This window comes from Cajanus cajan, chromosome 4, assembly GCF_000230855.2.
Source record: "Cajanus cajan strain Asha chromosome 4, NIPB_CcT2T_4, whole genome shotgun sequence".
Classification (NCBI taxonomy): Eukaryota; Viridiplantae; Streptophyta; class Magnoliopsida; order Fabales; family Fabaceae; genus Cajanus; species Cajanus cajan.
Window position 1 is genome coordinate 61,287,237 of NC_138520.1, and position 17,250 is coordinate 61,304,486.

The 17,250-nt window shown below is 28.6% G+C and overlaps 1 protein-coding gene across 1 annotated transcript; it reads right to left on the reverse strand.

Annotated features, from left to right (window-relative positions):
- Window positions 1–1,092: 1,092 nt before the first annotated feature.
- LOC145957417 (uncharacterized) lies at window positions 1,093–4,649 on the reverse strand. The gene is made up of 8 exons (XM_083073672.1): window positions 4,539–4,649; window positions 4,263–4,269; window positions 3,911–3,971; window positions 3,704–3,839; window positions 3,525–3,613; window positions 3,290–3,443; window positions 3,005–3,204; window positions 1,093–2,137 (listed from the first exon to the last, which is right to left on the reverse strand). The coding sequence occupies exons 1-8, from the start codon at window positions 4,647–4,649 to the stop codon at window positions 1,771–1,773; spliced, it is 1,125 nt and encodes a 374-aa protein (XP_082929798.1). The 3' UTR covers window positions 1,093–1,770.
- Window positions 4,650–17,250: the final 12,601 nt, after the last annotated feature.

Sequence of the window (17,250 nt, forward strand, 5' to 3'; positions counted from 1 at the left end):
CAATATATATAACTTAAATAACTTTTATAGTATATTATTAATTTTAAATTATATATTTAATAATGCAATATATATGTAAATATTACATATATTATTTTCTGATATTAATTGCAAGCATATTATATATGTACATATTATTTATATTTTTAATTTGTATTAATATATCGTTTAACATGTAATTTTTTTATTTATTTTTTTACAAAATAAAAATAAAAATAATTTTAAATAAGATAGAAAAATTGAAATTTAAAATAAGATATGAATTTATTAAAATTTATAAGTATAAAATATATTTAATATGAATACTTTTTAATAAAAATAAATAAAAATCGAGTCATGCGATTCAACTAGTGACCCACCGGTTCAACCTTTAACTCACTGACCCAGTACTTTAACCAGTTCGATGACCGGTCCGGTTTTTAAAACTATGGGTGAAAGGGTGAAATTGTGTGGATAGTTCATGGGATTTTTGTTTTCTTCATTAATTAATTGTTTGGTGAAAGGGTGAAATTGTGTGAATAGTTCATGGGATTTTTGTTTTCTTCATTAATTAATTGTTTGGTGAAAGCATGAAGGTTGATTTCAAGGTGTAGTTCCAGGCAAAGAGTGACTTGGTTTTGTGGGGATTACCTACAAAATAAATGCGGGAGTTCGAGAGAGTTGCCCTCTCCCTCTTGACAATACCTTTTTCAACACACGCCCTTAATATATTATACGTTCATAAAAATATTATTTTCAAATTTAGTTTTAATTTCTATTTAAAAATAATGTTCATCCATACAGTTCATAAAAATATTTTCAAATTTAGTTTTAATTTCTATTTAAAAATAATGTTCATCCATACAATTAAAAGAGATATTGTTAGCCTCCCGTAAGGGACTTTAAACATACATTTATGTTAAATTGTTGAGACTAAAAATATATTATAAGACTTTATAAAACAAATAATTAATGTTTTAAGAGACTAAAATATTTTAAAATAAAAAAAATAAAAAATATATTTTTATCTTAAAAAAAGTTATACTGGAGTTTTTTTCTTTCTAAAATACAAATAAGCAATATAGAATAAAAGCCCTAAAAAACCACGAGTACTTGTATAGAACAATAAACTTCGTTCAAGTTAAAAATGTTTGTAGTCAATCCCTTGTTGAGTTGTTACTCGTTATGCTCTTGCCATGTTCTACTTGAACACAGAAATTGTTGGCAAGTGACAACTAAAATGAGACTACTACTCTGACAAAAACCTAGCAAGACAAGAAATAAAATTACTTGTACCTATTACACTTTCACCGAGATTTTCCTAGATCTGGAAATATACCATCAATGAAATATCATTCTTAACATTACCAACTCTCCCCAAAAAACTATCACACTATGCGATTAGAAACTTATAAATAAGCTACACATAATACGATATATCTCTTAACAAACCGGGTAGTGCAAACTAGAAAAGGGAAAAAAAAAACATTACACCTGCAAAATCCATATTCCAATATAAATAAATAGATGTAAAGTGTTAACAAAAAATAACGCATAATGAAGTTGGAAGGTTAAAACAATAGAAATTAAGTCAGCATCAATAATATCACAAGAAACAACTGTATTTTTTTTATCATAATAGTTTTTCTTTATGCAGAAACAGGATAAATTACATCTCACAAGCAGACACAAAAAAATCCAGAAGAATAGAAAAGGCAAGGCATCATATAAACATATTTTTATAATGATTACAACACTATTTGACAAAAAGAAAATGAAGATAATGAACAATTACCATAAAAAAGACCATAAATGTTCTTTCGCAGCATGTAATAGAGGTCCCGAAAGGATTCTTCCCAAGCTACTTGTCGTTTCCTCAAGAACTCCAATTCTATGGCATGAAAAGGGAGGATAAGAGCTTGAGGAAAATGGAGAGAGGAAAATTACAAAGAAACAATAAACAGATATACTGAAAACTGCTTGAAAACCTCCGTCTGATGTTGATGAGTTTATGAGTGATATTATTGAAGGTGGTAGAATGAACTTAAGATACATCCATGAAGGTAAAACTTTAAATCCTTCAGAACCTCTCATATTTTGACTCTTGAAATAACTGCGCCGGAAGGTTAACTGAGGCATGGTACCGCGCATAGCTGACCTATGTACCATGAAATTTGGAAGTCAAAAATAGTTTTCATGAAATGACACAATTGACATCAAGGATAGTTGACAGCAAAGCAAGCAATGAAAAATACATACAATACAAATCTCATAAACAAATGTCACAACATAACATGTAGACAAATAAAAAGACAAATAAAAAAAGTCAATTTCCTGTTCAAGGTATCAATGTCTATGCAAGACAAGCTCATAAACAAATCTCATAAATGAGATACAAATCTCAAACAAATGCAACAACATAACATGTAAGCAAATAAAAGAGACCAATTTCCTGTTCAAGATATCAATGTCTATGCAAAACAAGCTTTTCATATAGACAACAGATTTTATCAATAGAAACATGAAATATTAACAAGTTATCTAATTCATCTAAATAAAGAAAATTATGGCATGAAAAATATTTGGCAGACATACAGTACAACATGAACACATGGTAAATTCATTAGTTCCATCAACACCAATATTATCGCATCATATGTAAATATTTTTCTTCTCAATTTTGAAAATATAATGAAACTGGACTCCCACTTCTATCATATAGGTCGACCTGAACATTATCATTAAAATGTTTTACCTGCCAGTGCATCTATCTAATATTGACAGAAATCCAGTTGAATTGGCTTAACAACATTTAGTAAAGAATTCATCAGACTATATGAGCATTGAGCATAAAATTAAATGATTTTTTAAAATCTATAAAAGCATTAAGGAAACCTAAAATATCTCATTTTCTTATATAAACTATGAATCCCAGTGTAAAAAACTTTTCAATTCATTCCAGTGCATCCTATTCCTACCAGGCTTGATGCAAATGCATTAGTCCATCTATGCACTCATGACTCACCAATTCTCAAAAGAGGAGCATACAATCCACATACTTGATTTTAGAGTAAGATCCAAAGGGATTTTCTGGCCAGGTAGATGGCATTCAGATAAGAAGTTTCCTGCAACAGTTGGCAAATCTGTGTGTCCTTCAGCCGAATCAGCAGCAATGTCATTAGCCTCATGTGGTTCGAATGCAACTAGTCCTTTTAAAGCTTTGCCCTATAATTTATTATTGGTAGCCTAATTATAGGATCTGAAATGTAAGTAAACAGGTAAGAAAAAGTCAGACAATTTCATTGTTTACCATGTCAACAGTAGCCAAGTCACAAGATGCATCAGCAGCTGATGAAAGCTCCGCAACACTAAGAAATGTTCCTTGGCTGCACTTTTCAACTGTTTGACAAGATCGTAATACATCATTTTTGCTAACCTCAGCTGAAGAAACAGAATTTTCCAAGCTGACAACAAATTTGGAGCAAGATCAGCATTGGGAAAACATAACCATGGGATCAAGCAATCATCTAAACTATGAAGCAAACCATGAATTTCCTTGCTGTCTCTTGGCCTCCAAAGTCGAAAAAACTAAAAGATTCTTCAGATTACTAGTTTGTCCCAAAGATGGATTTTCCTGAGCATAGTAAAAAGGTTTGCATTGTTCACTACCAACAACATTAACATCTTGGGATCAAAGATTTAATTAAAATGTCAACTTAACAACCTTTGCATTTTCCTTTCCAGATGCAATTTTAAACCTGGACTTTTTGGCAGTAAATACTTCATCAACTCGTGTGTCAGTGTATCTAGGGGCCCTCCACAATCCTTTTTTGTTATGTCCATTGTCCACCTCTGTGATCCTGCAAACATAAATCAAGCATGTTCTCAGCAAATAATGAAATAATAGATTGAAAGAGAAGCAGAAGCTTACTTTGTAGGCTCAGCCAAGGAGGGGCATGGTGATTCATCAGTAAGGTCCACAACAGCTCCCCCTGTCAAGAATATACGGTATGAGAATTAAAATTTTGCCTTGACCACAGATATATACTAGTTAATTGAAATTGTATTATGCCTATATGTGGAGGGAGTCAGGGGTGCACCAAGATACAGACTCCATTTCAATTGATATGAGAAACGAGCGACCATAGTAGAGATACAACTGGTCATAAACTATGTCTATAAAGTTCACTTCCAAATCATAATCCTAGGGGATATTTTACTTCAAGGCAACCATTTATATTTATACATTACCTACATAATGGAAACAGCTTGAAAGCATGTACCTACTACCTAGTCAAGCAAAAAGCGCATACAGTAACTCATTCTTGGACCAGTGAAAATGAAATTATATATCACAAAAGTATAACAATTTTTCTTCTATGGGTATGAATTACAATAACAACTACGAGATTCATACCACCCTAACTCTCACCACTAAGCCGTCAGTAGTGCTGACCCTAATGGTTCACAAAAGTATAACAATAAGACCATTACGCATCGAATGCTAGAATCAAAGCCCAAGTACATACTAAGTTGAGGTAGCGAGCTTGGCAACTTACCCTAAGTTCCGAAGGTGTCTTCTTTTTAGCCATGGATCCACTTTTCAAAGCCCCTGAGCCAAGTCGATGAGAGCTCGGAGGCACGGAACTTGGTTTTGCCACTTTTGCCATGCCTGGCTTGGGAACACCGTCGCCACGCGCACTTCACCGACCAAAACGCCTCATCGTGGTTAATCTGTAAGGGTAGATTCAGTAAGCATGAAATATTTGCGATAGAAACCACAAATTGCACAAATTATGAGCGCAAGAGCGTAGGTTTTGAAAAATAATTTGAATAGGAAAAATGCGAATCGAAAACGCGAGGGAATAGAAGAAACCTAATCGATAGGCGAATGTTGGTGTCGTGTGAGTTTGGCGCGGGAAGGGAAGAGGGTAGAAACCAGAGACAGTGAATGGCGAACAAAGCGGTACCTGTTGAAATTGGTTTTATTTTTTGTGCGTTTACATTTTAAAACGAAATTTGATTTCCCTCCTGTTTCTCACGCCGTTACAGCACCGTTCCACTTTTTGTAACTTTTTATATTGGGCTGGCCTGCCTCAGGAGTCAGGGCTTTCATGATCTTCTACCAAAATAATTGTTTCATGATATATACACCTCTTTTTTTTATAAGTACATCTCCTTTTTTAAAAAAATAATTAAATTTTTAAAATAATTTTAATTTTTTTTATTTTTTTAATTTTACATCCACAACATTTTATTTAGTAAATTTTTATGCATCTTTCCTCTTTTTTTTCTTCAATTTTTACATGTACTTCCTTACCTTTCCTTCACCTCACCTATTTTAGTAGCATGTAAAAATTGAAAGAGAAAAAAAAAAGTGTGTGAATAAAAAAGAAAGTAGCAAATTAAAAGTTGAAGGTGTAAAATTAAAAAATAAAATAAAAATGACAATATTTTATAGTTTTTTAAAAAATAAAGGAGGTGCACTTATAAAAAGGCTCATGATATATACACATCCTTTATTTTTTAAGTACACCTCCTTTATTTATTTTTTTAAATTATAAAATATTGTAGTTTTTTTTTATTTTCTAATTTTATACCTTCAATTTTCAATTTTCTACTTTCTTCTTCTTTTTCACACACTTTTTTTTTCTTTTAGTTTTCACATGCTACCAAAATAGGTGGGGTGAAGGAAAGGTAAGAGGGTGCATGTAAAAATTATGAAAAAAAAAAGGAAGATGTATGAAAAAAAAATACTAAATTAAATATTGTAGATGTAAAATTAAAAAATTAAAAATTAAAAATATTTTAAAATTTTAATTATCTTTTTTAAAAAAGGAGGTGTACTTATAGAAAAAAGAAGGTGTATATATCATGAACCAAATAATTTACACTATTATTTATTCCAAGGAACAAATCAATTTTAGCCTGTGGGCCCCAACAAAATATTTCTTCGCTCCTTTATTATTGTAAAAATAAAAATGCATCACTATTCTTCTTTTTCCACAATATTCCTCGTTGTCGTTGGCTCTAAGATTAATCCTAATAATATGACCGTAATAAATAATATTTTTAAATTTAAATTTATAAAAAAGTAAAAAATGTATATCAAACATCCTAATCGACTATTGTATTCATATCAGAGTACCCCTTTATTACGTTGCTAAATAAAAATTTGCTTGTGGAAAAAATACACCTATGCTAAATTGATCCAAAAGTGTTTTAAACTAAAAGAGTCTCTGTCTAGATGTTTTGACTAAATAGCGATGCATAAATTACATCGAGAGGCGAAGCCCAACCCAATTAAGTTGTAAAAATAAACCTTTCTATCAGATTTAGATATGTTTATTTTGAATTATTATAAAATGAAATATATGATATAAACAAATTTTTAAAAGTAGTACTTATTGATAAGAAAAAAGAAGTGTAAAAGATTTTACACGATCAATCAATTAAAAATTAATTATAAATAAAAATATATAATTAATTGTATATAATGAATATATGTGTGTTTTTTCTTATCTTTATACAGAATTAATTATATACGGAGCATATATTGCATTATCTAGCACAAAACAATATGTAACATTAGCAAAAGAGTTGAACATTAACAAATCAATTGCCAAAATGGGAGGACTTTGGTGGCTTGGAGTTTTGGAAAAGAAAAATGAGCGCCTCTGAGTATATTACTTACAAGTTACACCTTCTGTTAGATCATACAGTTGGCGGTAACATCACACTTCATTATGGTTGGTAAATGGTAATATATATATATATATATATATATATATATATATATATATTATGACACTACTCATTTAAAAAAAAAAAACTCTTTTTCTTAAAAAATTTCAAAGATATTTTTAACCACTGTTTAGTTTTTAGACATACTAGTCTTATCTTATATGGTGAGTATTTATATTTTCAAAATATTAAATATATTTATTTTTAAGAATTATTATTTACACAACAAAATTTTTGTATTTGTCTCTTCCTATCACATAGGGGTGAACACCAATCTCAGACCTAACCTGAAACTGGAAAAATCAAAAGAAAAAAAAAGGTTAACACAAAGTGCTTTTACACCGTTAATTAATTACAAATTTATCACTGTTATATCTTTTTAATTATTCCATCTTATAAGTCAACAAAATCATATGTAATAATTTATAATTATATGATAATATAAAATTATTTTACATTATCAATGTAGAACCATTTTTTTCTAAAATAAACATATGTTTAAGAAAAACTTAAACATACAAAATCTTTATCTCATAATTTAAATTTAAATTTAACTCAATTATATAAAATTAAGTTTGTGACTTAAGAATTTTTTATTATTTTATAATGAGTGACTTAAGATAGAGATAAGAGATATTTTCTACTTTTTATATATATTATTTAATTATATCACTATCTCTTGCATTTATTATCATCATTAAAACCAGAAGAAGAAAAAAAATCTCGAACCAATCATCCAACCAGATTTCATTGTCAATTGACTAACACCATTCCGTCAACACTTGGTTTTCCCTAAACTAATGACTACCTATTTTGTCTATATCACTTCATTAGGGCACTAGACACTATGATTGTGTTTGTTTTATTGTTTCAACATCAATTTTTCCACTTTTCAAGATAGAAATATAGAAGTAAAAGAGGATAAATTGACGTTCAATTGTTTCGATGAAACGTAAAAACAAACACATATTAATTGTATTGTCTAAAAAGAAATGAAGAATGAAACTAGTTGGCAAGAACGTACTGAGACGAAAATGCGTACGTTACAATGAGTGTTGACTGCAATATATTAAATTATATTAAATATATTTTATTGTTTCCTGATCCGATTTACATTTTTCTTTTTACTGAATGATCCCATTTACATGTTCTTGTGCCAATTCCGAAATTATATTAAATTAATGAGGCTTGATTTTTGTCACTCAAAAGTTGGTATTTTTATTGAGTTTAATTTATACACCATAGATCTATGAAAAATCTTCATTTATTATTTTTGTTATTTTTCACTTTAGAACCAATAAGTAATATAAAAAGTCTGCTATTTTTAATGTCATACATGGTTCTCACATAAAAAGTTAGACTTTTCATATTGGTTATGACAATTGTAAATATATGAAAACTTGCTTCTTTTTTTTTTTTTTAATAACATGTTTATGTTATAATTTTGCCTCTATTTTATAGTTTTAAAATTCATCTAACCATATCAATTTTCTTTTTTGTCTATGCAAATTTCACGAGCTTAATTTACTAAATTTGTCAACTAGTCTGCATAATAATAATATGTTTTAATTTCTTTTAACATATTAGACTCTAATATTTAGTTGGTATAATTTGACTTTATAATTTTCAAGATATTTTGTTTATGTTTGGTTGGTGTATTTAAATTTTTTAGACATTGAAAATTTGATATTTTCGTTAGAATGTGTGACACCCTTACTACCCCAACACATATATAATATAATTTAATTAAGAAGAATAAACTTTCAAAGGGTTCGTAAAAGGATTCACATAAAACTTCAAGACTGTTTTTTCTTCAATATAAGAAAATGACTAAAAAATAAAACTTGAAAGGTAAAATTTAAGAGTTTACAATTTTAAAATCATTTATTACAATACCAAATCCATATAAATATTCTGTCCTAGAAATCTTCTGCCCCGATGTCACATTATCAGAGCATTCCCATAATTTAACTGTTGGCATTCTAGATGTCACTCATAGCCGGATCTTCTTCACCTAAAATATCCACAGTTTATACGGTGAGAAAAGAAAATATCTATATGCAAAGTACATACAAACACATCACAATATAATCTCATCATAATTCATTATTTAATAAAATATATATATATATATATATATATATATATATCAATTATTCATCATCTTCACATCTCAATTCACATTTAACATATCTCATTTCACATACATATCTCAATCCATCATAATCCACACCAATTATAAAATTTACAACATCATTTCCATATTCATAATTCATGTCAATCTTACAATTAACAATATCATTTTCACATCCATAATTCACACCAATCTTACAATTAACACTATGCCAAGACCTCGCCACATCTGACACAAGTGATACAGGTTAATTGCCTCCCACACCAAACCAGGGTCACGCCCTCCCTGTAGCATCACTTACCCAGGGGTCGTGCCATCCCTAGTCATTAAGGAGTACGCTCGTCCCTGAAGCATCACCTACCCAGGGTTCGTATCATCCCTGATCATCCGGGAGTACGCTCGTCCCTGAAACATCAACTATCAGGGTTCGTATCATCCTTGATCTTTTAATGTGAGGAACCACAATCAAATTACAATCCATACAGTCTTTTGCAATTAACCTTATGCCAGGGCTGCCATAATCGACATAAGTGGTGTGTGTTAACTGTCTTACTCATCCCACACCATGCTAGGGTCACGTCCTCCCTGTAGCACCACTTACCCAGGGGTCGTGCCATCCCGAGTCACTGATGTGAGGCACCACAATCACAATCATAATCACATTCATACAACATCTCATCTCATAATTCAAATTCACATCATGTACACAATTTCACCTCACATACACAACAGATAAGCCCAACAAAATAAGGGTTTACACACCCCTCAAGTAATTCACATCAAGATCATTCATTCTTATCAATCAATACAATAATAACATTCATAAATTAATATTATAAACAATGGAATTATCAATTTCATATAACTTTAACATAAACAATAAAACCCCCAATTCTTTCAAAACCTAACTCACATGCACTTTTCTGCAGTTTCGTTCTCCCTCTGAGATCATCATTCTTACAAATTAAATATATATTTCTAATCCTCAACACATACAGAATCTAATGGTATCATTAATTCCTCAAACAAAAATATTTCAATTTTTCCAAAACCTAGCCTACAGGTACTTTTCTATAATTTCGTTCTCTCTCCCAGAGCATCATTTTTACAAATAAATCATATATTCATAATCCTAAATTCATACAGAATCAAATAATGCCAATAATTTTTCAAACAGAAATAATTATAAAATTACTCATAATTCTAAGGGCTCTTCTTCTACCCAATTCCCTCATGTAACTCCACATATAAATAATCTCATTTCCCCCGTACCTGGATAAACAACAGTTGAAACTACAACAGGGATCTATTGGTCTCCTCTCTAAGTGCCCCATGGTCTTCAAAGAGAAGAAGAGGGGAAGAAAAAAAGAACAGAAGAGAATAGGAAGAGAGAATGAGAGATGTGAGAAAATGAGAGGTAAAGCCTTCTATTTATAGGAATTTGCCTCAACTAATCCGGAACGGCCCGTTCCAAAAGTGGAACGGCCATTCTGGACCCTCCAGAACCAAGCAAAAATCTCAACTGGAACGGCCCGTTCCAAAACCGGAACGGCCCGTTCCAAAACCCAGCAGAACGGCCCGTTCTACCTTCAGAACGACCCGTTCTCCAAACCAGAACGACCCGTTCTCCAACCGGAACGGCCCGTTCTCAACTACGTTTTTTAGGTAAATTCTTTATTCCGGAATGGCCCGTTTCACTTTCGAAACGGCCCGTTGCAGGCAACGAATTGGGCCCACGGCCTAGTAAAAATTTGGGTTGTTACAAAATGTGTAGACGTTGATATGTTAACACTTTGATTTTTTAAAATATTTTTTTTTATAGATGTGTTTATATATTTTTTTATGTATTATTTTCTTTTTTTTCATGTTTTCATAGGGAAGATTCAGTTTAATTTTCTTTTTATTTAGCTTTTCAAATTTTTTTTCTTCATATTTGCATTGTACTCGTAAATTGACATGTCTATCTACGAGTTCCAAGAATCGTGAATTTTAGACCGTTTATCTTAGGGATGAAACTTATTCAATCTGTTAAAATATGGCTTTGTGAGTTCGATCTTAAATGGATAGACTAACCTAATAATATCCACTCATATTTAGATAGTTAATCTTTTACATATCTGTTCAAAAACATTAATTATCCCTTATACACTAAGGCTCCTTACTTTCTAGTGTTGATATCATCCAATGTATCTTAGTTGATTAGAGTAATCTTTAAGGTAGTAACTCACTCTCTAGCATCCACTCTTCACAAAAAGTCATATGTTGTTATAAATTGTCTCTTACTTGTCAATTGTATTGACTATTACATACCCATCAAACACTTTAACCTTTATATAACTATCACTGGTTACGTTGAAAATAATATTCTGTTCTTGAGCAAAAATTGGTTAACAATTTTAGTACTAACAAAATATATATATATATATATATATATATATATATATATATATATATATATATATATATATATATATATATATATATATATATATATAATGTCTTTTAAGTTGTAATGATTTTAATATATTCAACTATTTTAAACTAGCTAAATTTAAATATTATAACAAATAATAATACAACCAAGTTACCAACATATCATCATTTCAAGAAGGATTAAATATATTTTTATTTTTTTGTCAATTTTTTTGTTTCAATCTTTAAAGAAATTTTTATTTTGTTTTTGTCCCTGAATTTTTTCCTCACGAGCAAATTTTTTTTTTTTTTTTTTTACATTAGGAACTAAAATGTTAATAAGAAAAAAAAACACGAGAGTGACTTGTGGAGTTAAGAATAATATTGTAAAATAAATGTTATATACATTCCGTTGCACGTGTTGAGACACAAAAAGTCCACTTGATGTTTTCAGATTCTATTTTCGTGTCAAAATAGTATTTGGTCATCTCATGTATTTGTTTTGATAAAAAAAATCACAATATATAGTAATTGTAGGGTTAAAATTTGTGAATACTATTCTAACCTCTGTCGCGTGGTATAATTAGTTTTTTTTATCACTTTTTGTGTGTGTTTGATTTCTCTTATTTTTTTACTTACATAAGGATGAAAATATCTTTAAACGGTTTCTTTTTCTCACTCTTCTATTCATTCAGTGTAAAAAAACACACACATATATATATATATATATATATATATATATATATATAATATACTCCTACTTATTTTTTAGTGAAAGTATGTTAGCAATTTACACTAAAATTTTAAGACAAAAAATCACTCATTTTTTTTATTTAGTTAATTCGTACAAAGAATATTATAATAATCTACTTTAATTTTAAATAAAAATAAAATATTTTCTCTTTTATTAATTTCATTCTCCAATTCATTTATTTTTTTCTATTAATTAATTTTTATTTGTTCAGGGAGAAAAGAGAAGACATCATGAGAGATGAGACAGAAATGAGTTAAAGAGGGAATTTAATAAGAGAGATAAATAAGTTAGAGAAAGAATTTAATAGTAAAGAAAAATGAGTTGGAGAAGAAATTTAATAGGAGAGAGAAATGACTTAGAGTGAAATTAATAAGAAAGAGAAAATATTTTTTTATTTAAAATTAAATTAAATTACTATAATATCCTTTATACAAATTAACAAAATCAAAAGAAATGAATGATTTTTTTGTCCTAAAATTTTAGTGTAAGTTGCTAACATACTTCCACTAAAAAATAGATAGGAGTATATTAACATTCCCATATATACTGAGCGCGTAATACGGATCTCAATATTCTTATATGATTAAAAATTATTTATAGATATTAATAAATAAAAAAATGCAAGCCATAAATATTTTGGTAAATAACATATATTTTTAGATAAAAATAGTACGACAAAGTTGATGACAGCAATATACGAATTAGTCAATCTTAATAATAGTAGATATAAAAACCTGTAGAAATATGTTTTTACAGTTTATGGTTTTTACGGTTGAAGAATTTCACTCAAATATGCTAATTAGTTTTCCATGGTTAACACCATCTTTCCTATCCTTGGTCTCTTTAAGTCAATTCTTAACAAATTTTGTGACTTTCCCTTTACCTATAATTTTTGGATACAGGGACTACAATGGAAAGTCGACTTTATGGGGACCAAATATTAATTAAATCATCATTGTTATGGTAAATTTGTCAGTTTTTGTCATAATTGTTTTAAAAAATTAAAAGCTTAATTGCGTTTTTAATCTTTCACGTATTGTAATTATGTAATTTTGATCTCTAAAATTTTAATTAAGTAATTTTAATCCTTAAAAGATTGCAATTATGCGATTTTGGTCTTTTAATTTTTATTGAACAATTTTAATCTCTCAAATATCATAATTGTGTGATTTTAATCTCTCTCACTAAAAATTTAATAATTTTAATATAAATATATATACAATGTTTTAAAATTATACAATTATTTATCTATTCAAGTTAACACATATTATAATTTTCTTCAATGTATTAAATATATATTTATTATTAATAAATAAATAAAATTTATATATTATTTGATAAATGAATATCAATAATATTATTAGTATATTTATAGATAATAAATTATATTTATCAGTAATATTATTAATATCAAATTATTAGTTTATCTATAAATACACTAATAATATTATTGATATTAATTTATCAGTAATATTATAAAAATAATAATATATAAATTTTATTTATTTATTAATAATAAATATATATCATTTGATACATTAAAGAAAATTATAATATGCATTAACTTGAATAGACAAATAATTGTATAATTTTAAACCATTATATATATATATATTAAAATTATTAAATTTTTAATGGAAGAGACTAAAATTGCACAATTATGATATTTGAGAGACTAAAATTGTTCAATTAAAAATTGAAGGACCGAAATCCCACAATTGCAATCATTTAGGGACTAAAATTACCCAATTAAAACTTTAGGGATCAAAATTGCACAATTACAATACTTGAAGGATAAAAAATGCAATTAAGTCAAAATTAAAACATAATTTTAATCTTTTAAAAATTAAATTATATTTTTATCTTTTATTTTATTTATTATTCACTTTGTCTTTTATCTATTAGATGTTGATTTTTGGTCATTTATTTATTTTTATATTTAGATAAATTTGATATTTTTAAAATAATGATATTTTTTTATTTTTTATATGATCTTTAATCAATTTTTAGTTGATTCAAGATGTAAAAATTGTAATTATAGATTAACTTGTATCAAAACTATGAACTTTAATTGTCATTTACAGTCAAAAGAGTTTAAAACATAGTAAAACATAGTGAAAATTGTGTGAAATATATTATAAAAAATAGTATGGAATTTAAAAAAAAATCACTTTTTAAATTTATTTTCACTATATTTATAAACTTTTTGAATTTGAACTTCAATTAAATTTCATACAACTTTCAAGTTTTGAATAAGTTAAAAATGATTAAAAATATTTTTTTAAAATAAAAAATAATCATTATTTTAACATGATCAAATTGACTCAAATGTAGGAGATAAATGATCAAATAAAAATTTTAAAGATAAAAAATAAAGTTGAATTAAAAAATAAGATAAAGAATCCAAAAATAAAATTTAAACTTTTATAAATTGTATGATAGATAGAGTTATCAAAACAGGTCACCTGACCTGTGCCATCACGGATTGGCCAATAAGTGGATCAATCTAATCCGGTTTACCTTCTAATGAACTAACAAGAAATGAGCCCAACCCGACTTATCACAGGTTAGTGGGTTAAACGAATTAGTTCACTTACTTTTAAAAAAATTAAAAAAATCTATTTTTTTTCTTCTAATGTTCAGCCATATTTTTAATTTTTTTTAAAAAATATTTGTTCAATCAAATCTATTTTTTTAAAAAAAAAATTTGTTGTTTTTCTAATATCCAACCACATAAATTTTTTTTCTTCTAATTTCTTTTCCTTTTCTCCTACAAAAACAAGTCTTTGATCCAATAAATAATCCTTTCAATGTGACATTTGGTTGAATGAATAAGTGAATTATGAGTTTTTAATTTTTTTTTAAAGTGGGCTATGGGCTTTTAATTTTTTTTTTACATAAGTGAATTGTGTGACACACTTACTACCCCAACACATACATCATAATAATGTAATTAAATTAAGAAAAATAAACTTTAAAATTTGGTAAAAGGGTTCACATAAACTTCAAAAATCGTTCTTTAATAACCTTGAATATTAAAGATTTAGAAAATGAAACACAAAAGTTTACAAATTATTTTCAAAATGATATTTACAATTCCAAATCCATATAAAAATTCTTTCCTAAAAGTCCTCTGCCCCGATGTCACAATATCAGAGCATACCCCTAATTTAACTGTTGGCATTCTAGATGCCACTCGCAGCCGGATCTTCCTCACCTAAAACTTCCACAAAATTGTACGGTGAGAAAAGAAAACATCTATATGTAAAGTACATACAAACACACAACATATCATCTCATTATAACTCGATACTTAACAAAATATTCATAAACATTTCAATGTATCATAACTTTATCAATCGCGCATCATCATCACGTCACAATTCGCAATCACAACAATAATCACAAATCTTACAATCAACCTTATGCCAAGGTCACGCCTATAGCATCTCTTGCCCAAGGTCGTGCCAACCCTGACATAAGTATTAATTGTCTCACACATCCCACCCTATGCCAATGGTACACTCGTCCCTAAAATATCACCTACCCAGGGTTCGTATCATCCCTGATCATCCAGGAGTACGCTCGTCCCTGAAGCATCACCTACCCAGGGTTCGTATCATCCCTGATCATCCAGGAGTACGCTCGTCCGTTGAAGCATGAGTGTGAGGAACCACAATCACATCACAATCACATTCCACACAACATCTCATTGTTCAATTCCATACACACATCAGATAAGTCCAAAATAATGAGTTTCATATATCTCAAGCAATTCACATCTAAGTCATCAATTTTACCAATTAATATAATAATCAATGGAATTATCAATTTAATACAATCTTAACATAAATAGTAAAATTCCCAATTATTCCAAAACCTAACACACAGGCACTTTCTACAGTTTCGTTCTCCCTCTCAGATTATCCTTTTTACAAATTAAATATGTATTTCTAATCCTCAACACATACAAAATCTAATGGGATCATCAATTTCTCAAACAGAAATATTCCAATTTTTCCAAAACCTAGCTTACAAACACTTTTCTATAATTTCGTTCTCTCTCCCAGAGCATCATTTTTACAAATAATATATATATTCATGATCCTAAATTCATACAGAATCATGTAAAACCAATAATTCTCCAAACAGAAATAATTATAAAATTACTCATAATCTTAAGGGCACTTCCACTACCCAGTTCCCACATGTAACTCTACATATAAATAATTCTCTTTTCCCCCGTACCTGGATGAGCAGAAGATGAATGGTCTTGGTGTGATCTAAGATCGTTCCTGAGTACTCTTCCTTAGAGCTCTTTGTTTCTCCTCTTTTTTCCCCTAACCCTTCAGAACGCAAATGAGGCAGATAGGGTTAATACCACCTGACTCCTTTCTTAAAATTAATCCATTGGACTGGGTCAACCCAACCCATTTTCCTTCTCTTCTAACCCACTTCTAATTTTTCTCAAAATAATTAAATAAAATAAATACATGTATATTATAAAATATTTTTTCTCTATAATAATAATATATTTCTGACCCTAAATATAATAATATAATTTCAATAACAAAATATCATATAAAATCAACCTTCTCTTAAAACATATAAATATTTATTTAAAAATGCTAATAAAAATACTTATTTAATACGTACAAAATAATTGTCCAAAATAATAATTATTTAAAACGTACAAAATAATATTCCTCTATAATTATTAAAATAATTATGACCAAATACCATCTAATAATAATAATAATAATAATAATAATAATAATAATAACCTTTTTGAAAATTGGGATGTTACAATACTTCCCCCTTTTTAAGAAATTCGTCCTCGAATTTATGAAATGAAGAGGTTCGACTATGACTCCTTCATTAAACTCAAGATTCTTCCTAAACTTCCTAGGCAAACCCACAACAAAGTCTAGACACATTATCTCACTTCCAAACAGGGACATCTAAAGATTACAAAAGTCCTAAAAGGCTTATGATGTTCTGTCTTAGACTTATATTATACTAAACATCAGTACACAAACTTCCTCTCCTCCTCTCTTCACCTTAGGCCACCACGCTTCCGCTGCACCACTCTGATACATGTTAATAGCTCCTAAATGGATGCTAAAAGTACTCTTTTGTCCTTCCTCTAAGATCATCTCTTAATTCGGGATTACTAGGCACCCAAATTTTGTTCTTGCACCTCAAAACAACATCGATTCCTACTCAG

Bases quoted from the DNA above. Each gene is read 5' to 3' on its own strand.
- LOC145957417 (XM_083073672.1), bottom strand. From the start codon at position 4,649: ATGGCAAAAGTGGCAAAACCAAGTTCCGTGCCTCCGAGCTCTCATCGA. The intron at 3,840-3,910 runs GTAAGCTTCTGC...TTATGTTTGCAG, and splicing joins TCCTTGGCTGAGCCTACAAA to GATCACAGAGGTGGACAATG. The intron at 3,444-3,524 runs GTTTGCTTCATA...ATTTGTTGTCAG, and splicing joins AGACAGCAAGGAAATTCATG to CTTGGAAAATTCTGTTTCTT.